This window comes from Callorhinus ursinus, unplaced genomic scaffold (genome assembly GCF_003265705.2).
Source record: "Callorhinus ursinus isolate GAN/ISIS: 27379988/994484 unplaced genomic scaffold, GSC_fseal_2.0 scaffold13, whole genome shotgun sequence".
NCBI lineage: Eukaryota > Metazoa > Chordata > Mammalia > Carnivora > Otariidae > Callorhinus > Callorhinus ursinus.
This window is the reverse complement of record NW_027397075.1, coordinates 32,367,793-32,392,135: the sequence shown is the minus strand read 5'-3', so window position 1 is coordinate 32,392,135 and position 24,343 is coordinate 32,367,793. Positions and strand designations below refer to the sequence as shown.

The following is a 24,343-nucleotide window of genomic DNA, read 5'->3' as shown; positions in this document are numbered from 1 at the left end:
TGGAGCACTGGGTGTTATGCACAAAAATGAATCATGGAACACATCAAAAACTAATTATGTAATGTATGGTGATTAACATAACAATAAAAAATTTTAAAAAATCACAGAGGGGAGGGGGTGGGGGGATGGGTTAGCCGGTGACAGGTATTTAAAAAAAAAAAAAAAAACTTGAAGAACTACAAGTATAGTGTTGAGCTTCCTCCCCCCCCCCCACCCCATCTTTCATCTCCCAGGTTTAACCTAAGGGCAGTCCCAGTTGTAGAACTATGCGAACAACAACAAAACTGTAAAAGAAATTAAAAAATAGAAAAAGGAGTGTGTGCAAACCAGAGAGTATTTGGGGAATTATGACTTGTTTTGGTTTTGTTTCCTCTCTCTTTTCTCTCTCCCAGTTTTACCATAAGGCCAGCCCCAGTTATGGAGCTGCACTGCAATGGTGGAAAGGTCGGCATGGGGGCGGGGAAGACCACAGACGTCTAAAACTTGGAGGAAAAAACCTGTCTTAATGTCTAGAACACTGGAGCAAATGGGTTCACTCCTGTGATTCAAAAATGGAAAAGGAAACCTCCACTATTTTTTTCTCTTTTCTCTTACCACTTTGTCCTAGAGTAGACTCCAGGCATGCAAGACTGCTAGAGAGCACAACAAAACAAAAATTCTAAGTGAGAAATCTGTCTTTCTACTTAGAAGAAGGAAAATGGGCCCCAGGATCCCACAGAGTATGGGAGAACTCCCAAGGAGAGCTGAGGAGAAGGTAATCCCTAATTTTGTGTATGAACTAATAATAATACAAGTTTCAGGCTCACCACCATGCTGTATATGTGTGTAACAAACCAAAGAAGCACAGCAAAGGCTTTGGGAACTGAAGTGACTTTGGAACCAGAAAGGAAAATAAAACTTGCAGTCTGGACATCACTAGGTAGATTGCCTGCTAAAATAAATAAAATCAATGTTCTTCAGAGGATTTTATGGGAACAGAATCTCAAAACAAAAGATTCAGAAAGTCTGGAAAATAATCCAGTTAACAACAAACAAACAAACAAAAAACAGAAAAAGGTAACCAACTCTCAAGGGAAAGAAGAATCAACACATACCAATCCCAAGAGTATGCAGTTGTGGAAATTATCAAGGACTTTAAAATTGGTTTTATAACCATGCTCCATGATATAAAGGTATGTACACCTGAAATGAATGAAAACACTGAAATCCTTGGCAGAGAAACAGAAAATGTAAAAAGAACCAAAGTAAATTTAAGAACAGAAAAACAGAATATCTAAAATTAAAAATTCAGTAGAGGGGCTCAAAAGAATGGAGAGTAAAGAGTCAATGAACTTGAACACAGGTCAACAGAAATTACCTAAACTGAAGAACACAGAGAAAAAATGCAATAAGTAACAAAGAGAGCCTCAGGAAATGTGGAATAATATGAAAATACCTAACATTTTTGTTGTCTGAGTCCCAGGAAGAGAAAGTGACTGATGCAGAAACAAAATATTTCTAAGACACAATGGCTGGAAACTTCCCATATGTGGTGAAAGACATAAATTTATAGATTCAAGAATCTCAGTGAACTCCAATAAAAATAAACTCAAAAAAGGGTGCCTGGGTGGCTTAGTCATTAGCGTCTGCCCTCAGCTCGGGTCATGATCACAGGGTCCTAGGATCGAGCCCCACATCGGGCTCCCTGCTCAGCAGGAAGCCTGCTTCTCCCTCTCCCACTCCCCCTGCTGTGTTCCCTCTCTCGCTGTCTCTCTCTGTCAAATAAATAAAATCTTTAAAAATAAATAAATAAAAAATCAAACTGCTGAAAAGATAATAATCAATATAATCAAACTTCTGAAAAGATAATAAAAAGTATACAGAAAAAAAACCAAACGGGAACAATGAATCTTCAAAGGAGTGCATATTTCTCAACAGAAACTATGAAAACAAAAAGACAGTAGAATAACATATTTAAAGTGCTCAAAGAAAAGAACTATCTAAATGCTTTTCAAAAGGACATTACTCCCTAGAAATCTCCAGGATCTACTAAAGTGCTTCAGTGGAGATGAAGAGCCTACACCCTGCCCCACATCCATTTTAAGCAGATATGTATTGTAATTATTGGGCTTGGACCTAAAAGTTTAGGTGATTTTATTTTCAGATTCAACACTTCCAATACTACTGAGGATGAGGATGATGGTAATGAGGATGACGATGGTATTTTATTTGGTACTTACTTTGTGCCAGGAATTTTACAAAATACTTAAAATGAATGATGTTATTTAATCCTCCTTCATCCCTATACAGCAGATTCTATTTTATCTCTATTTTACAGATGAGGAAACTAAGCATTAGAGAAGTTAAATAACCTGGCCAAGGTCACAGAGGCATAGACAGAGCTTGGGTTCAAACCCAGGTCTGCACTTCAGATATGATGTCTTAACCTCTATGAATGGCCTACAGTAGGATGAATTAAAAGAACAATGTAGTTCTCATTCTGCATTTAATTATACAGAGTATCAGCTCTTCAAGAGAAGGAACTGTTCTATCCTCTTTTTATTCACAGCACTTATTAACAGTGTCTAAAAGACTAGACAATATATATCAAATGAATTAATCACTAAATAAATGAAAAAATTTTAAGGCTAGTAATCCTTTCAGCAACCTATCATGGGAAACACACATCATCCTGGACACCACCTAGACCCTATCCCATCCACAACTAAATGTATTATAACTGCAGCCTTCCTGTAGACAAAACTCATTGGTAACTATCCAATTATGACCACCAGAGATCCTGAGTTAAGCAGGCAAATAGCAAAATATTTCTACCAAGGCAACAGTTCTAGACCTGGTAAAATCACACACCAATGTAAGGAATTCATTCCCATCTAAATATAAATTCAGTCCTATTCATCTCATACTTCTTTAACTCCATCATCCTTTCCTCAACAGAGAGAGTGACAAAGAGTATAAGATGACTCGTCTTTGTATCCAACCAGTATTTAAGTATATTGCAATAAACTACCAAAGATTCCCTGTTAGAGTTGCATCCAAGTAGCCAGTTTATAAGATCATCAAATAACAAAAATGAACAAATTATCATGATGTTTAAACAAAAGCTTTTATCTGTCTAGTTTTATAACAAAAAACAACATACCTTAAATGTTCACTCTAGGCCATTTAAATCTAGATGATTTCCAGACAGTTCCTTGCCACTGAAGTTATGTGTCATTTTAAACCAACCACAATAATTCTCTTAAGTAAAACTGTGTTGACTGCAACCAGGAAAAGGCAGCTGAAATGTCTTGTCTTAGTCTGTTAAGGCTGCTATAACAAAATACCACAGACTGGGTGGCTTATAAACAGCAGACATTTACATCTCCCAGTTCTGGATGCTGGAAAGGCCAAGATCGAAGCACTGGCAGATTCAGTGTCTGGTGGGAGCCCACCTTCTAGATCACAGACAGCATCTTTTCACAGTGTCCTTTGAGATGGAAGGGACAAGCTAGTTTTCTGGGGTCTCTTTTATAACTGTACTAATCCCAATCATGAGGGTTCCACCTTCATGACCTAATCACTTCCCAAAAGGCCCTACTGCCTAATATCATCATCACCTTGAGAGTTAGGATTTCAAAATGAATTCTAAGGACAAGAATATTCCAATGTTACACAATTGAAAATAAAAACTAAAAATATATAACTAGAAAAGAAAACTAAAAACTTACTTGTAAAGCAAAGGAAATCTCTTCTTATCTGAGATCTTCAGTGAAAAATACATTTTTAAAAATATATTTAGTGTAATGAGCGTTGAGAACACAAAAAAAGTACACAGTAGATGGTCCCTATCAAATATACTTAGAATCATAAACCATTGCAAAGATTAATTCCAACAACCCATCAGAGCTACATTAGAAGATAAAAGGTATTTCCTCCTTTCAATTAATATATTAACCAAAATATAATTATATAAATGTGATATCAATATGCTCTGGGCTTTTTGGAAGGGGTGGAGATTTAAGAAATTCAAAAGACAAAGCAAAGCACAATGAGTAATATAATCTCTTATGTTCCTTTAATCAAGAACAAAAATTAATACTTTTTAAGGTTTGTTTCTAATCCTGTATTTTTAATTAAAATATATATATATACATAAATGTTTAGCTTAAGTTCCCTTGAACTTAATTCTATCTGTGAGTATGACTATATATTGAGACCTATGCGTATTTACAGTGAGTCATCAAACCAGAGGGTTTTAAAGGACACCCAATGCATTACAAATATCTTCTCCTAGTCTGTCAGTAAGCCAAATTTATTACATAGAATGGTTGAGGATGTATCAGTGGGACAGGGTAAACACACACACACACACTTGAAATTTTTGGTGCCTAACACTAATGGTCCATTTGGAAGAAACCCCGTGAGTATGATATATGAATTTTTTTAGTGTTAAAATATGTTGTCTAATAATTTAATTAAACTGCAGATCAAAGCAAAAAAAATCATTTATTATGGTACCATTCTCATTCAGAAGATTTAAATGTTTATGTATTAAAATATAACTTTCAGGGCACCTGGGTGGCTCAGTAAATTGAGCATCTGACTCTTGATTTTGACCTAGGTCATGATCTCAGGGTTGTGGGGTAGAAGCCCGCGTCAGGCTGTGCACTCAGCAGGGAGTCTGCTTGAGATTCTCTCTCCCCCAGCTGCCCCTCCCCAACCACACGAGCGCACGCACTCTAGTAAGTAAAATCTTTTATATGTATATATTATACATAATACATATATTACTATGTTTTCTTAATGATGTGGTTTTTCCTATGCAATCACAAAAATAGTCTCCAATATTTTCTTCTTATATGTTTATTTTTCACATTTAAGTACTTTTCACTAGGAATAAATTTTGTGTATAGTGTTTAGAGCCATGATAGCTACATTGTGTAGCACTTTGTCTTGTATCTATACTTACCCGATAGCAACATTCAGAAATGGATCATTGGCCCTAAGTCAATCAGGATAATCTCATCTTGTCTGTGGTGTGACTTAATTCAGGGTTTGAATGTAACCATTAGTTACTATCAGTTTAGGTGATTCCCCCGACTACTACTAGAAAATGGTTCAACGGAGTGAAACACAACTTTTGTTCAATAAGTAAAAGTAAAAGTAAAAAATAAGAAAGCCTTTCTCTCTGCCACCAGCCATAAATAAATTTCCTGGCCTTACTTACAGTTTCTGCTGCTAACTACTTTAGGACCATAAAGGAAGCCAGTTAGAGAGAAAGGTGACATGGAGAAGATCAAATTTGGCTGCGTAGTTTACAAAAAAATACTATCAGAGCCCAGATCAAACAACACCACTAGTGTTTAAACCAGCTGAAGTAGGAAGTCGGCTTTGGTTTGGTTAGGCTTTTTTTGCACCCAAAACCATTTTGCATTATAAGTTGGTATTTCTATTATAAATCCTACTCAATCATGGGTGTATTCATTATTTAATAGACTGACAGAATTGATATGCTATTTTACTTAGAATTTTCACAAATGATAATTTGAAATAACTGCAGTCAAACTGAGTAAAAAGGCACATACTATGAAAGACAGTGTCCATTACACTATTCCTGATACCCAAGAATTTATTCAATTGTTCAGTATTTACTGAGTGCCTAAAATGCGCCAAGTACTAGGAATAAAGATCCAGACATAGTCCCTGTTCTCAAATAACACTAACATTGATTTTACACGTAGAAAAACAAACAAAAACATAAGAACTAAAGGGGGAACTCGACCAGAACCGAAAACCTGGTGGCTGGTGGCCCTGATCTTAGAAAACAAAGCTAATAGGATTTTTAAATTTTCATCTTAAAATTCTCATGATCACTTTATCCCATTTCTCTTAGGTATTTAAGAGTTCGATACAGTACCTGTATTTGATGGATCCAAAATTAACTGAAGAGATGGCTTATTTGTTTGGCTGGCTGAAACATCTCCAAATGAATGGTCTGAAATCTCAGTGGAACTTTGACAATCAACAAGACTGTTTTGCCCTTTCTCAGAATCTCTCAAAATCTCTTCCATGGCTTTTTCCAATTGTTCATCACCATTAGAAACTATCTATAGGCAAAGCGAGACAATTCTGTTTCAATCATATTATGGTTCTGGGGCTTAATGAAAATATTTTATTTCTAGAAGAAATTAAAACAAGTTAAATTTTAAATTTAAATATAAGTTACTGAATACCAAGAATTTATACAGCAGTTGCACCTAACTATATCTGATCTAAGATCTAATTTACAGAGATTTTTCTTTCCTTTCCGTTTTTTTTTTTCCATAGGAACACATTCTAAAAACCAGGTGACATTAAATTTATGTGTTTTAAAGAGAAAAACAGGTAAGTTTAAATAAACTATCTACTCTCTTATTTAAGAGGTCATATTTCTTGTTATCATAGCATAAACATATTTGTGATTTCTTTACAAAGTTTGCTTGCTTGCTGCCAAGAGGAGTATTGGTAATTTCCCCACATTTAAGTTAACTCATCCTTCCCTTAAAAGCAGGTGAGACACAAAGCCTAATAAATGTCTTAAACACATTAATACTAAAATGTAGATATTTAAATAAATTTAAATAGTCATTTAAATACAGATATATTTAAATTTAAATAAAACCATTGTTATATCAACATAGTATAAATGGGTATTTAAAAATATAATTTTTTAAAATTTTATTAGATTGATATAGACTTTTGATGCCATAGTTAATACTGAATAGAAGTCATAAACAATATGTAGCACTTTTGACTAGTTTCTCTATTTCTGTTTCTAGAAGGTGGTTATACAATTCTCATGCATGTATACCTGGGTTTGATTCTTTTTCTTTGAGTTGGGAAAGACAACCAAAATGAAAAAGGATCATTTTTGCTTAAATAAAAATTCAACTGCTAAAAATGTAAGACATATGCTTAAAAAATATTCAGACAAGCCAACTGTTAAATCACATACTAGAATGTTACCAGCTGATTTAAAAGATAAAAACTATGAAGTTGTTTCGGAAGTAAAAATAAAATATAACTTACATAATTAACTTTAAAAACTCAACAATAAGAAACACAAAAATATATAGATAATGGTTAAATCTTATGTAAATTTAAGCCTAATTCCCCAATTATCCTTTTCTATTTTCCCTTCTATTCCTTCTTTCTAAAATTCCAAATTAAAAGATAAATAACCAAAAGCAAAAAACTTTAAAAATACACAAACCAAATAACTAGCCTCTGCATAGATCACTGATGCTTTTCAAGGTCAGCATTTGAGAAAAACCTTTGTATTTTACACATCTCTTAAGATCAGTCTCACCTCATTAAGAAAAAAAACAATAATTTAAAATTGTATCATCTGTAAAGAGAGAGAGAGAGATACCTTCAGTTCAGGTTTTTCATCATCTTTTGTAGAAGTATCTGCATGCTGAGGAACCAAAACAAATTCTTCACTGTTCAGTGTAGCCACAGAATCCGATGACCCACTAACCTTCTGTAATGAAGCTCTGACCTCCATTTCAATTCTACAAACTTCTCTTTCCACATCCACCTGGTCAAAACTACAGGGATTTAAAAAAAAAAAAAAAACTATGAATAAAAACATGGATTAATAAGTACCAGATCAATACTCAGCCTTTAAAAATGGTTCATGTTAGGAAGAATTCTGCTGGCTAGATAATTATCTGAAAACTAGGGAGGCTACCTTCTTGGACTAGGCCACAAAATGGAAATGTACTCTCTTCACCCTGAGTTTCCTGACTAAAAGAACCATATTGTTCCCTGAAAAACAACACAAACCCTCCCACATCACAACTAAGCAGATTTACTACTGTTTAACTCTGTATTTCTCCTAGAAATATTACTTTTGTTCTTTTTTAATAAATAGAAGAAATAATTATGATACTAGAAACCAAATTCACACACACACACACACACACACACACACACACACACAAATATTCACTGAAATTACTTTATAATTAAATCCAAATGTTTCCAAAAACTTATCTCCTCAAGACCAAGTATTGTACCTTAAAATATCTTGTCTGTGTCACTTAAGTTGACAGATTAATAAAGAATTCAACACCCTAAGCCATGTACCTTTTCTTTTCTGGACACATTATCACTTATCAGCACAAGGAGGGGGGAAAGGCCAAGACTTTCACAACATATTCATGTGGCAAACAGTGGTTTAGTAATCAAATACAGTGTAATTGTTTTCTGGATCAATCTGCCACCACAGAAACTCAGTATTGTCCGTTACTTCCAGAAGTTCAAATATTCACACAACTAATTTTAGCTGAACCTGTGTACTACATAACAGACATAGTATTCAGCACTGGGGTTATATGATCGAATAAGGCAGACAAGGTACCTACTCTGCTGGAGCTTCCATCTACTAAGAAAACAAGCAAGTAATAAGCAAATAAGGCAATTCTAAATCACTCTAAAGGATTTGGAGAAGACAGGTTACTGTGACAAAGAATAGTTATAAAAAGTATAGGAACAACTTTAAGTAAAGTGGTAGGAAAGGACTGGGAAATATTTGAGCTGAGATGGAAAAGACAAAAAAGAACCATGTATTAAACAATCTGCTCAGTGACCAAAAGGGTAACACGAAAGAGGCGTGAGACAAGTAAACTGGGCCTAAATAACACATGACTCTAAGTCTGCTAATCCACACCTTAAAATTACCCACAGAATTGTTCTTTTTCTCGTTCCAATTAGGTTACTCTGTTCTTTGCCTCATATAAATATGGCTGCAGTATCTCATTTTGCCTTTAGGTGACACTAACACCATTACTCTTGGCCAAAAGAAAGCTTTACTCTGAGCTTCAAGTTACACTTTAAAAAAATTAATTACTTCCATCTTTATCAAAACTCAAAATTTCCAATAATATCAAAACAAAGAATAATTATTTGTTCTAGGATCGTGTAATTAGCTAGCCATCATTTAATTCTGTTAGACATGTGAGTACCCTTCCTTTTAAATTTTAAATCCTTCAAGTCCTCTAAAAGTTTTTTATTTTGCAGGTAATGTTTCTGAAAATGCAATATCATAGAGGCCATGTCTCTACCCTTCCAGGCTGTCCCATGAACCCTTGATCGCCAAGATGCTACACAGTCCAGGTGTTCCTTCTGTGGCCAATCCTTCAAGCCCAAGGAGACACTCCTAGTTGGAAATTCCCCAAATTCAAGTCCTAAGCCTTTTTCTGACTCCTTGCCACACACACCCCCTCTAAGTAATATCTCTCATTGCCATGTATTTAAATACCATCTATTTTCTAACAATCTTCCAAATTTCTATCCCAACCCAAATGTCCTCTAAATTCCTTATTTGGAACCCAACTTTCTACTTTATATTTCCATGTGGAATTCTTATCAGTATCTTAAATGTGACCCAAATGGAATTTTTTTTTTTTTTTAAGATTTATGTATTTGACAGAAAGAGACACAGCGAGAGGAAACACAAGCAGGGGGAGTGGGAGAGGGAGAAGCAGGCTTCTTGCCGAGCAGGGAGCCCAACGTGGGGCTTGATCCCAGGACCCTGGGACCATGACCTGAGCCACCCAGGCACCCCCAAATGGAATTCTTAATGCCTCTGCTAAACTAAAGGGAAATTCAGGTTTCCCTTTTCAGTAAATAACACCACTTTCTACCAAGTTGCTCAAACAAGAAATCTGGGTATCACTCTTAATTCACCTCTACTTCTTCATTCCTCACATCAGCAAGTCATGTTAGCCCACATCCAAAATAAATCCCATATCTATCCCATTTCTTCATGGCCATTTTTACCAACCTAATCCCGGCAATGTTCTCATCTACTAATAAAGTCTCCTAACCCATCTCCTACCTCTAGTCCTCTCCTCCCCTAAACTACTCTTCACAGAGCTGCCAAAGAAATCTTTTGGAAAATAAATTATATTACATTAAAACTCCATTCTAAAATCTTTTCACTAAAATTCAAATAAAATCCAAACTACTTGCCAGGACTTACAGAGCCCAACACACCTTTGCCTCTGTCACTTTACCATTACAGCTCTTTAATTACAGAAAGTTCTTTCCCACTTAGGAAAGGGCCTTAGGGTCTTAGCACTTGCCTCATACTTTGATATGGCTGACTCCTACAGGTGTCAGCTTTCATTCATCCATCCAACAAATATTTAATGAGTCTCTACTATGTGCTAGAAACTACAATGGGAACTGGAGACTAAATGATAAATGAAACCAATGCATCCCAGTCTTCCTAGAGCTAACATTCTTAGAGAAGAGAAGAATAACAAAGAAAGCAAAACAAGGGGCGCCTGGGTGGCTCAGTCCTTAAGCGTCTGCCTTCGGCTCAGGTCATGATCCCAGGGTCTTGGGATTGAGCCCCGCATCAGGCTCCCTGCTCAGTGGGAAGCCTGCTTCTCCCTCTCCCACTCCCCCTGCTTGTGTTCCTGCTCTCGCTCTCTCTCTCTGTGAAATAAATAAATAAAATCTTAAAATAAAGAAAGCAAAACAAAACATAAATCAGGATCCCATATTGGAATATATAGTATAAAAGCTAATGAGAAGGTAGGAGGCAATATGGACCCAGTTGACACCTGGGCTTAAATAAGAATGAGTGAGCCAAAGAAACAACTAAGGGGAAAAAAACTTCAAGTAGAAGAAACAACAAATACAAAAAGCCCAGGTATGAGTAAAGGCTTATGAGAAAGGAGGCCTTGATAGCTAGGTCAAAGTGAGCATGGGTAAGAGCAGTAAAAGATGAAATATGGAAAAGGAAGGCAGGGAAGCCTGAGGCAACCCCCTGATGCTAAGGCTATCTAAATAAACCCCTACCCTAATTCCAACTGTTTTGTTTATCTGGGAGTACCAAGGACCTAGTGTAGTCTACCTAGTACAGAGTAGATATTCAATAAATGTGTTGAACAAATTGTTGTTAAAAGCACTAATCAGGCTAAAGTTCTCACAAATAACAAATTTAGAACCAGGATTCAAACAAGGTATTCTGACTTCAAAGTACTTGCTCTGAACCACTACATTATACCATCTCTTGAAATTTCCTCACCTATTCCTAAACACCAAGGGTTGGTATCTGTCACTATGCACAAAGAACCTTCTCCATACCTCTCCTCCATCCAAAGCTATCGGTCTTCCCCCAAGACATTTTTCTTAGATAACTGATAAACAGTTAACCTGGCCCTTAACTCTAAATCAGCATGTTAATGAATATTAATAGTTGCTCAATTCAAATAAGATGTCCATTTTTAAGAGGTTTTCTTTAGCCCAAGAGAATGTAAAATATTCTGCCAGGCTAACAAAAAAAACTATCAGTTTACCAAATGTAATTTTGTGACCTCTTTAAAACACAGTCCAGAATTTCTCATTCTACTCAGAATTAAGATATCTCTCATTACTAGCATCAAACCCTTCCTCTAAGGGCCTCAGGAATAATTTTAAAAGTTTGCCTAATGCTACCTTATTGGGTTGAACATTTCTTTGAACTTCAATGAAAATGCTTATTAAATTTTCACACAAACACAAAAATCTGAGAATACAAAGCCAACACTTTAAAATATTTCAACAGGCAGGTAATAATATTTATTTTTTAAGATTTTACTTATTTGTCAGAGAGAGCACACACATGCACATGCACAAGCAAGAGGAACAGCAAGCAGAGGGAGAAGCAGGCTCCACTGAGCAAGGAGTCTGATGCAGGACTTGATCCCAGGACCCTGGGATCATGACCTGAGCCAAAGGCAGACAACCTATTGAGCCACCCAGGCATCCCCAGGTAATATTTAAATATTTTTTTTAAAGATTTTATTTATTTATTTGAGAGAGAGAGAGAATGAGAGATAGAAAGCACAAGAGGGAAGAGGGTCAGAGGGAGAAGCAGACTCCCTGCTGAGCAGGGAGCCCAATGCCGGACTTGATCTTGGTACTCCAGGATCTTGGGACCCAGGATCATGACCTGAGTCGAAGGCAGTCGCTTAACCAACTGAGCCACCCAGGCGCCCCTCCCAGGTAATATTTAAATGGGGAAAGAACAGTCTTCAACAAATGGTGCTAGGACAATTAGATATTTACACGCAAAAAAATGCAGTTGAACCCGTACCACACACCACACACAAAATTTAATCCAAAATGGACCACAGACCTAAATGTAAGAACTAAAACTATAAAACTCTTAGAAGAAAACAGAAGTAAATTTTCATATCCTTGTGTTAAGCAATGATTTCTGAAATGAAACCAAAAGCATAGTGGCAAAAGAACAAAATAGGTAAAATGGACTATATTGAAATAAAAGGGGCACCTGGGTGGCTCAGTTGGTTAAGCGACTGCCTTCGACTCAGGTCATGATCCTGGGTCCCAAGATCCTGGAGTACCAAGATCAAGTCCAGCATTGGGCTCCCTGCTCAGCAGGGAGTCTGCTTCTCCCTCTGACCCTCCCCCATCTTGTGCTCACTCTCTCTCTCAAATAAATAAAATCTTATTTAAAAAAAGAAATTAAAAATGTTTCTGCTGAAAATGATACCATGAAGAAAGTAAAAACAAAACCACAGGATAAGATACTTACAAATCATATACCCAAAAAGAGTCTCGTATCCAGATTGTATAAGGAACTCTTACAACTCAATAATAAAAAGACAAATAATTCCAACTTCTGGTTTTAGCCAAAAAGCTTGGAAGTCATCACTCCCTTCCTTACAACAAGAAAAGCTTGGACAAATTAAGTATCAGTAGCTTTTCTTGAATCCTTCAAAGAACTGATTTCATAAGACAAACTGCCATCACAAAATCTGGAGAGACAGGCAACCCAGAGAAAGATAGCAAGTCAGATCTCTTTACCTGAAGCAGAAGCTGCTGGAGCCATAAACTGGTGGGAACACTTAAATGGTAATTTTGACAAATTGCTAGAGGCTAAGTGTGGACTTTGGGTGTGGGATGGGAGAGTGGGTTAAAGAAGTGTAACTTGAAATTTTGTGTATATTAAACTGAGCTTAATAATAATGATAAATTTCTAACATTCAAAAAAAAGTTGAAATAGCTATACTAATTTTTAAAAAAGCAGACTTCAGCACTAGGAAGATTATCAGAGATAAAGAAGAACTTTATATAATGATATTCTCCAAGAAGATATAACAATCCCAAACAAGTAACTACCTAACAGCATCAAATTTGATATCCTGAATAGCCCTATAACTTTCAAGAAACTTAACTAACAATAATTAATAACCTTCCAAAAAAGAAAGCACCACACACAGATGGCTTCACCAGTGAATTCTCCAAACATTTAAAGAATAATATCAGAGGCGCCTGGGTGGCTCAGTCGTTGAGCGTCTGCCTTCGGTTCAGGTCATGATCTCAGGGTCCTGGGATCAAGCCCCACATCAGGCTCCCTGCTCAGTGGGAAGCCTGCTTCTCCCTCTCCCACTCCCCCTGCTTGTGTTCCCTCCTCGCTGTCTCTCTGTCAAATAAATAAATAAAATCTTAAAAAAAAAAATAAAGAATAATATCAATTCTCTACAATCTCTTCCAGAAAATAAAAAAGGAAACACTTCATAACTCATTCTATGAGGCATTACCTTAAGACCAAAACCAGATTACAGGAATACTTAAGACAAAATATTATAAAATCTTATTCAATGATATAAGAAAGGATTACACACCAGGTATACAAGACTAACAACATTCAAAAATTAATCAATGCAATAAATCATATCAATAAGCTACAGAAAAATCATGACCATGTCATTTGATACAGAAAACGCATTTGACAAAATCCAGCACTTAGTCATAAAATAAAAATAAAAACTCTCAGCAAACTAGAAACTGATAGAACTTCCTCAACTTAAAAGCTTCTACAAAAGGGGCGCCTGGGTGGCTCAGTCAGTTAAGCATCCCACTTTTGATCTCAGCTCAGGTTTCGATCTCAGAATCATGAGTTCAAGCCCCACGTTGGGCTGGCTCTGGAGCCTACATTAAAAAAAAAAAAAAAAAAAAAAAATCTACAAAAAACCTAAGGCTAACATACTTAATTATGAGACTGAACACTTTCCCCTTAAGACTCAGAACAACACAAGGATGGCCTCTCACACCACTCTGATTCAACATTATAAGAAATAAAAGAGAGATGGGAGAGAAGATGATGGAATAGGGGACCCACGTTTCATCTGGTCCCTTAAATCAGCTAGTTATCTATCAAATCATTCTGAACATCTTTGAATTCAACCTGAGATCTAAGAAAAGAATTGCAATTTTACAAATAAAAAAGCAACCACTCTGCAAGGTAGGTGGTGCGGAGGGGAGCCCGGGTGCCTCGGTCAGTTAAGCCTCTGCCTTCAGCTCAGGTCGTGATCCCAGTACCCTGGGATGGAGCCCTGGATCTGGCTCCCTGCTCAGCAGAGCGCCTGTTTCTCCCTCTGCCCCTCCCCCATTTGTGCTTGTGCTATCTCAAATGAATAAATAATATCTTTAAAAAAAAAAAGGGCAGGGGGGAGGCGCCTGGGTAGCTCAGTTGGTTAAGCAACTGCCTTCAGCTCAGGTCATGATCCCGGAGTCCCAGGAATGAGGCCCACATCGGGCTCCCCACTCAGTGGGGAGTGTGCTTCTCCCTCTGACCCCCTCCCCTCTCATGCTCTCTCTCACACTCTCTCTCTCTCAGATAAATAAAATACTTAAAAAAAAAAAAAAAAAAGGTAGGAGGTACAGAGACATGAATCTGAGGGGATATAGCTGGGGATAATTCTGGTGGGGGAGGGAGCCTCCATAAGCCAGCTACCGGAAAGTATTACAGCCGTGGAGTGCAAAACTGGAACTTTTACAAGTCTGCTCCTGTGAGGGATGTCCCTGCCTGAAAGGTGCTCATGTGCCAAACAGGACAGAATCCTAGCTGGGACAGTGTGGTCTCAGGATTCCCAGGATCACAGAAAGAACAGGGATGCCTGAGTCCAGCAGAGTTCCCAAGCACTGGAGTGGGGTAAGCCAGCTACAATTAGCGAGCCCTGAGTGGCCTCTCAGCTAGGTGTTGCCATAAACCACGAACTCCTGCATGATCACTCTCCAGGTGGGGGCCCAGCAAGCCACAACCGCTGAGAGACTCTGCTTCTTCCCCTGGGGAGAGCAGCCAGGGTGCAACCATGATCAGGCAACTGCTCCCCGGGGATACAGTGAGACAACCACCCCCCTCCCAGGACTGGTGTGGGTATGCACTGAAGGAGTCTGTGGAATTTGGCGCACACAAAAGGGACTGACTGTACTTCTCTGAGGGTGCACTGAAGAGGAGGGACCCCAGTCATTCAGCTCCAGGGCTGGAGATCCGGGTGCTGCCATTTTTAATTTTTTTTTTCATCCTCCGGAGCAGCAGGAGAAACCTTCAGGGAACAAAAGCCACATGGAGCAACCTGAAGCAGCTTACACTGAGTCTGGCCACCCCCATAAGGGGTGCTGCAACTCCACTCAGGCCAAAACACCTGATTATCAGTGCAACAGGCCCCTCCCCCAGAAGACCAGCATGAACATCAGTCGAGTAACAAGTTTATGAATCACTCAGAACTGAAAAACTCCTGCACTAGGGAAAAATGCCATATAGAATTTGAGTTTTTTTCCTCATGAGTGTTTAGTCTTTCTTTAAAAACTTTTTTCCTTCTTTTTCAATAGTTTCTCATTTTATCGACTCTTTAAGTCATTTTTTTCATTTTTACATTTACATTTTATAGATAAATTTTTCATTTTTGGCCTTCCTTGTATTCATACATACACACACACACACACACACACACACACAAACACAAACACACACACATATATGTTTTTCTTTCTTTACAATTTGGGATTTAGTGTCTTCTAACAAACAGACCAAAATACACCCAGGACCAAATGGATCACCCTGTTTTCTCCACCTGTGAAATTATATTCTCTCTTTTTTCCTTTTCTTTTCTTTTTTGGGCTTCTGACCTCTTCAGATTTGTCTAGTGTGTATTTCACTGGGGTCAAAGTTGGTATTTTTTATTTTGTTTCTTGTTCATCTATTCTTCTCTGGAAAAAATGACGAGAAGGAGAAATTCACAGCAAAAGAAGAACCAGAGATAATACTCTCTACCACAGATCTAATCAATATGGATATAAGTAAAACATGAGAAACCGAATTCAGAATAACAATTATAAAGCTACTAGCTGGGCTTGAAAAAAAACTAAAAGACACTAGAGAATCTCTTAGTGCAGAAATAAAATCTAATCAGGCCAAAATTAAAAATGATTTAACCGAGATGCAGTCTAAAATGGATGCTCTAACAGCTAGGGGAAATGAGGCAGAAAAGAGAGTTAGTGACAGAGAAGATGAAATGATGGAAAGGAAGGAAGCTGAGGAAAAAACAAACAACTAATTGACCATGAGGGGAGGCTTCGAGAAAATCAGCAATACCATAAAGCAAAACAATATTACAATTACTGGGGTCCCAGAGGAAGAAGACAGAGAGAGGACAGAAGTTATATTTGAGCAAATCATAACTGAGAACTTCCCTAATCTGGGGAAGGAATCAGGCATTCAAGTCCAGGAGGTACAGAGAACCCCCTTCAATATCAACAAAAATAGATCAACACCCCAACATATAATAGTGAAGCTTGCAAATTTCAGAGATAAAGAGAAAATCCTGAAAGCAGCTCGAGACAAGGGGTCCTTAACTTACAAGGGTAGGAATATTAGACTGGCAGCAGACCTATCCACAGAGACCTGGCAGACCAGGAAGGCCTGGCATGATGTATTCAAGGTCCTAAATGAGAAAAACATGCAGCCAAGAATATTTTACCCAGCAAGGCTGTCATTCAGAATGGAAGGAGAGATAGAGAGCTTCCAGGAAAAACAGAAAGTAAAAGAATATGTGATCACTAAACCAGGCCTGCAAGAAATATTAAAGGGGATCCCATAAGTGAAGAGAAAGCCCAAAAGTAATACAGACCAGAAAGAAACACAATCTACAGAAACAGGGACTTTACAAGTATTACAATGGCACTAAATTCATATCTTTCAATACTTACTCTGAATGTAAATGGGCTAAATGCCCCAATCAAAAGACACAGAGTATCAGATTGGATAAAAAAGCAAGACCCATCCATATGCTGTCTACAAAAGACTCATTTTAGACCCAAAGACATGTCCAGATTGAAAGCAAGGGGGTAGAGAACAACCTATCATGCTGATGGACATCAAAAGAAAGCTAGGTAGCAATCCCTGTACCAGATAAATTAGATTTTAAACCAAAGACTATAGTAAGGGAGGAAGAGGGATACTATAACATACTTAAAGGGTCTATCCAACAAGAAGATCTAACAATTGTAAATATTTATGCTCCTAACTTGGGAGCAGTCAATTATATATAAACCAATTAATAACAAAATTAAAGAAACACATCGATAATATAATAATAGTAGGAGACTTTAACACCGCAAAGAAATGGACAGATCTAAGCAGAAGATCAACAAGGACACAAGGGCTTTGAATGACACACTGGACCAGATGGACTTCACAGATATATACACAGCATTCCATCCCAAACGAAGAGAATACACACTCTTCTCAAGTGCACATGGAACATTCTCCAGAATAGATCACATACTGGGTCACAAACCAGGTCTCAACCAGTACCAAAAGACTGGAATGATTCCCTGCATATTTTCAGACCACAATGCTTTGAAACTGGAACTCAATCACAAGAGGACATTTGGAAGGAACTCAAATACTTGAGGCTAAAGAGCATCCTACTAAAGAATGAATGGGTCAACCAGGAAATTAAAGAAAAATTTTTAAAAATTCATGGAAACAAATGAAAATGAAAACACAACTGTGCAAAACCTTTGGGATGCAGCAAAGGTGGTCCTAAGAGGGAGGTACATAGCAATACAAGCCTTTATCAAGAAACTAGAAAAGCCTCAAATACAAAGCTAACCTTACACCTAAAGGAGCTGGAGAAGAACAGCAAAAAAGCCTAAACACAGCAGGAGAAGAGAAATAATAAAGAGGAGAGCAGAAATCAATGAACTAGAAACCAAAAGAACAGAACAAACCAATGAAACTAGAGGCTGGTTCCTTGAAAGAATTAGTAAGATTGATAAACCACTAGCCAGACTTATCCAAAAGAAAAAAGTACCCAAATTAGGGACACCTGGGTGGCTCAGTCAGTTAGGCATCTGCCTTCAGCTCAGGTAATGATCCCAGGGTCCTGGGATCAAGCCCCACATCGGGCTCCCTGCTCAGCGGGAAGCCTACTTCTCCCTCTCCCACTCCCCCTGCTTGTGTTCCCTCTCTCGCTGTGTCTCCCTCTGCCACATAAATAAATAAAATCTTTTTAAAAAATTAAATTAAATTAAAATCAAAAAAAGGACCCAAATTAATAAAATCATGAATGAAAGAGGAGAGATCATGAACACCACCAAGGAAATACAAAGTTTTAAGAACATATTATGAGCAACTTTATGCCAACAAATTAGGCCATCTGGAAGAAATGGATGCATTCCCAGAAACTTTTAAACGACCAAAACTAAAACAGGAAGAAACAGAAAACCTGAACAGACCCAAAACCAGCACAAAAATTGAAGCAGTAATCAAAAACCTCCCAACAGAGTCCAGGGCCAGACGGCTTCCCAGGGGAATTCTACCAAACATTTGAAGAAGAACTAATACCTAGTCTCCTGAAGCTGTTTCAAAAAATTGAAATGGGGGTGCCTGGGTGGCTCAGTCAGTTAAGCATCTGCCTTTGGCTCCGGTCATGATACCAGAGTCCCCAGATTGAGCCCTGCATCAGGCTCCCTGCTCAGCAGGGAGTCTCTTTCTCCCTCCACCCCTCACCCCACTTGTGCTCTCTCTTGAGCACATTCTCGCTCTCTCTCTTTCAAAAAAAAATGAAATGGAAAACTTCCAAACTCATTCTATGAGGCCAGCATTACCTTAATCCCCAAACCAAAGACCCCACCAAAAAGGAGAATTACAAACCAATATCCCTGATGAACATGGATGCAAAAATTCTCAACAAGATACTAGCCAATAGGATCCAACAGTACCTTAAAAGGATTATTCACCACAACCAAATGGGATTTATTCCTGGGCTGCAAGCGTGGTTCAACATTCACAAATGAATCAACATGATACATCACATTAATAAAAGAAAGGACCAGAACGATATGATCCTCTCAGTTGATGCAGAGGAAGCATTTGACAAAATACAGCATCCTTTCTTGAGAAAAACTCTCCACAGTGTAGGGAAAGAAGGAACATATCTCAATATCATAAACGCCATCTACAAAAAGCCCACAGCAAATATCATCCTCAATGGCGAAAAACTGAGAGCTTTTCCCCTAAGGTCAGGAACACGACAGGGATGCCCACCCTCACCACTGTTGTTCAACATAATACTAGAAGTCCTAGCCTCAGCAGTTAGACAACAAAAAAGAAATAAAAGGCATTCAAATTGGCAAAGAAGTCAAACTCTCAGTCTTCACAGATGACAATGATACTTTATGTGGAAAACCCAAAAGATTCCACCCCAAAATTACTAGAACTCATACACGAATTCGGCAATGTGGCAGGATATAAAATCAATGCACAGAAATCAGTTGCATTTCTATACATGAACAGTGAAACAGAAGAAAGAGAAATTAAGAAATTGATCCCATTTACAATCACACCAAAAACCATAAGGTACCTAGGAATAAACCTAACCAAAGAGATAAGGATCTGTACTCCAAAAACAAAGGAACACTTAATGGAAGAAATTGAGGAAAACACAAAGAAATGGAAAAACATTCCATGCTCATGGATTGGTAAAATATTGTTAAAATGTCTATGCTAACCACAGCAATCTACATATCAATGCAATCCCTATCAAAATAACATCAACATTTTTCACAGAGCTGGAATAACAATCCTAAAATTTGTATGGAACCAAAAAGGCCCCGAATAGTCAGAGAATGTTGAAAAAGAAAACCAAAGCTGATGGCATCACAATGCTGGACTTCGAGGTCTATTATAAAGCTATACTCATCAAGATATTTTGGTACTGGCACAAAAACAGACACATAGATCAATGGAACAGAATAGAGAGCCCACAAATGGACCCTCAACTCTACTGTCAACTAATCCTTGACAAAGCAGGAAAGAATGTCCAATGGATAAAGGACAGTCTCTTCAACAAATGGTGTTGGGAAAATTGGACAGCCACACGCAGAAGAATGAAACTGGACCATTTTCTTACACCATACACAAAGATAAACTCAAAATGGATGAAAGATCTAAATGTGAGACAGGTATCCATCAAAATCCTAGAGGAGAACACAGGCAGCAACCTCTTTGACCTCAGCTACAGCAACTTCTTGCTAGACACATCTCCAAAGGCAAGGGAAACAAAAGCAAAAAATGAACCATCAGGACTTCATCAGGATAAACAGCAAAAGAAACAGTCAACAAAACTGAAAGGCAACCTACAGAATAGGAGAAGATATCTGCAATGACATCAGATAAATGGCTAGTATCCAAGATACATGAAGAACTTCCAACTCAACACCCAAAGAACAAATAATCCAGTCAAGAAATGAGAAGACATCAAAAGACATTTCTCCAAAGAAGACACACAAATGGCCAAAAGACACATGAAAAAATGTTCAACATCACTTGGCATCAGTGAAACACCTATCAAAACCAAAATGAAATACCACTTCACACAAGTTAGAATGGCTAAAATTAACAAGACAGGAAACAACAAATGTTAGCAAGGATGCAGAGAAAGGGGAACCCTCCTACACTGTTGGTGGGAATGCAAGCTGGAGCAGCACTCTGGAAAACAGTAAGGAGGTTCCTCAAAAGGTTGAAAATAGAGCTACTCTACAACCCACCAATTGCACTACTGGGTATTTACCCCAAAGATACAAATGTAGTGATCCGAAGGGGCACCTGCACCCCAATGTCTATAGCAGCAATGCCCACGATAGCCAAACTATGGAAAGAGCCTAGATGTCCATCAACAGATGAATGGATAAAGATGATGTAGTGTGTGTGTGTGTGTGTGTGTGTGTGTGTGTGTGTGTGTGTGTGTGTGTATATAATGGAATATTAATCAGGCATCAGAAAGGATGAATGCTTACCATTTACATAGACATGAATGGAACTGGAAGGTATTATGCTGAGCAAAATAAGTCAATCAGAGAAAGACAATTATCATATGGTTTCACTCATATGTGGAATATTTGAAACAGCACAGAGGATCATAGGGGAAGGGAGGGAAAACAGAATGGAAAGAAATCAGAGAGGGAGACAAACCATAAGAGACTCTTAACTACAGGAAACAAACGTGAGTGAGGGGATGGGGTAACTGGGTGATGGGATGGGATAAATGGATGATGGATGGGCTTTAAGGAGGGCATGTGAGGTGATGAGCACTGGGTATTATATGCAACTGATGAATTACCAAACTCTACATCTGAAACTAATGATGTACTGTATGTTGCCTAATTTAATTTAAAAAATAAGAAATAAAAGTATACAAATTTAAAAGGAAGAATAAAATAGTCTTAATTTACAGATTACATCATCATCTATGTAGAAAAATCCCAAAGAATCTACAAAAAAAAACCCTCCTAGGGGAGCCTGGGTGGCTCAGTTGGTTAAGCATCTGACTCATGATTTCAGCTCATGTCATATCAGGGTCATGAGATCAAGGCCCAAGGTGGGCTCCCCACTTACTGCAGAGTCTGCTTGAGATTCCCTCTGCCCCTTCCCCACACACACGCACACATTCTCTCTTTGTCTACTCTCCCTAAAATAAATAGACCAATAAGTAAGAAACCTACAAAACACTGATGAAAAAATTTAAAAAGATCTAAATAAATGGAGATATTCAATGTTCATGGATTAGAAAACATGGTATTTTTAACATGTCAATTCTTCCCAGCTTGCTGAGGCTGAATGACCAACTGACTGAGCACTCAACTACAAGGTTAACTACGTGCACAAGAACAGGGGAGCATGTCTATTTTTTTTTTTAACTCACCAACATATCACCAGCATAGTGCCCACAGATTAAACAGATATATATCTGTTTAATAAACAAGTCAATTATCTTGGATGTAGCAGAACGGACTCTTGCATCAGATAGGAAATTGGACTGAACGAATTCTAAAGTCAGTGAATCTTAAGATTCTCATTCCATGTGATATGTTGAAGAATTCAATTTCAACAAGTCAATTCAAAATATAATTTACTAAGTCTACTACTATGCAGCAATATGCTAAGCAAAATGTTACTTGCTCTTTATGTATGGCAATCTGCTATTATTTCTGATCAAAAGAAAGAGCAGTTGGAAAATATATAAGGTCTTTATTTTTTTAAAGATTTCATTTATTTGAGAGAGAGAGCGCGCGCGCATGTGAGCACGAGCAGGAGGAGGGGCGGACGGGGAGGGAGGAGCAGACTCCCCACTGAGCAGGGAGCCCAACTCAGGCTCTATCCCAAGACCCCAGGTTCATGACCTGAGCCAAAAGCAGACACATAACTGATCACTAAGCCACCCAGGGACCCCTGCAGGAGTCTTTTAAATAACATGGAGCTCACAGTTCTGTGACCTCAAGACTAACACATCCATTTCAACTCAGCACGTGAAGAGCAATGAACGAAAGTAAAACTACTTTTAAAAGCACTTATAGTTAGGGCACCTGGGTGGCTCAGTCAGTTTAGTGTCTGTCTTCAGCTCAGGTCATGATCCCAGAGTTCTGGGATTGAGTCCCACATTGGGCTCCCTGCTCAGTGGAGCGTCTGCTTCTCCCTCTACCCCTCCCCCCTGCTTGTGATCTCTCTCTCTCTCATGCTCTCTTTCTAATAAATAAAATATTTTTTTAAAAAAAGCATTTAGTTAACAGGCTACCCTTATTATAATCCAAAAATTAGAATGTAAAACTCTGACAAAAAAATTTTATGTCTCTTCAGGCACAAAAAAAAAAAAACTGGGAACTACAGTGTAGACATATACATTTTCATTCTTTAGGCATTTTAAACGTATAAGAGAATGAGGGGGCGAAAACTTACCAGTCCTACAGAAAATGTGATGTATGTCTTTTCTATTCCTCCCTTTCCCCCTTCTGTGAACGCAAAGAGCTCTATAAACATTTTTGATTGAATTGAACCACTTAAACACACATATCCCCCACACCTATAGCAATTCTGCCAATTCTACCAAGTGAAACGGCTTTTAATTCTTACTTTAATGCCACATCATTTTTGTCAAATGAGCAATATATCTTAAATTAACACCTCACTTGGATGCCTAAAACTATAATTTTCACATATACTAGAAACAGCATTTAGCAAACAACATTTAGCAAAGTCTAACTGGAAGCTATGTTCTTCCCAAAATAACCGAACACATTCAAAAGTATAAAACCATGGTGCACATGGTCCAATTTCTTTTTGTGCCAAATGTGGTTAGCCAGCTTCTTGCTTTTAGATTATGTGTTTGCACCTATTCATTTTCAAGTGGCTCTTGAACTAAAATAGAACACTGAAAATATGAGTGTGACTCAAAATTGGACAAGACAGGCTGCAAGGACTATTAGGCATGAGATTTCAAATGACTATAGTAGACCTATTACAATAGTGGAAACAGGAAATATTCTTAATTTACAATAAGAAAATGGACGTGAATAATTTAGAACACTTACCAACTATATTTCTGTGCTTTGAAAAACCAAGCCAGTCTTGGGGGGGGGGAATTAGCATAGCCTCTACTTACTAAACAGTCCATCCACTATTCCAGTTCTCAGGCAAGAGCCATACCCATATGAATATATGTATGCAAGTATGTCTCTGCTCCTGAAAAGGGCACAAAAGGGCCTTAGTAACTCACATTACTTTAGTGGATACCTATTTTTATTTGTCTAGCAACAATCTCGAAACCTTTTTTTCCTGAGAATAAGCGTTCCCTCTGTTCAAACCTCATGGTTTTTATAGAAACCTCAACACCATGGCCAAACAGATCCAAAGACAGACAATGAATACAAACTAATTAGACCAATTAACCCAATTCCTAAGATTTTTGGACTGATGACCAGAGACTTCAAACTTTTAAGATGTGAACTAGGAATTGTTGGTGGCCATGTTTTTCCCCATATGAAGAAGGCCAATATGCAGTGAAAGAGAAAAGTAAATCCTAAGTACAGACAAGCAAGAGAGTCTTGAGTCCCTATCATTTCGCTTGAGAGAATCCTAAGGTGTTGCTCCATCTGTTCCCATCCTCACTCTTGGTAAATCCACTGTTCCTTTAATTCTATGAAATATCCCTTCCAATAAATTCTTTTTTGCATA

At 37.8% G+C, this 24,343-nt stretch overlaps 1 protein-coding gene across 4 annotated transcripts in view; it reads right to left on the bottom strand.

The window, feature by feature from the left end:
* The window catches only part of RABGAP1L (RAB GTPase activating protein 1 like), a 762,700-nt gene that overhangs the window by 685,284 nt on the left and 53,073 nt on the right, over positions 1–24,343 (bottom strand). For all 4 annotated transcript variants that reach the window (XM_025877662.2, XM_073900045.1, XM_073900044.1 and 1 more), the window contains 2 exons: positions 7,394–7,571; positions 5,900–6,089 (listed from right to left, as the gene is read on the bottom strand). In XM_025877662.2, the coding sequence (XP_025733447.1) occupies positions 5,900–6,089; positions 7,394–7,528 (325 nt within the window). In that variant the 5' untranslated portion in view covers positions 7,529–7,571. Of the gene's footprint in view, positions 1–5,899; positions 6,090–7,393; positions 7,572–24,343 lie in introns of those variants that run through there.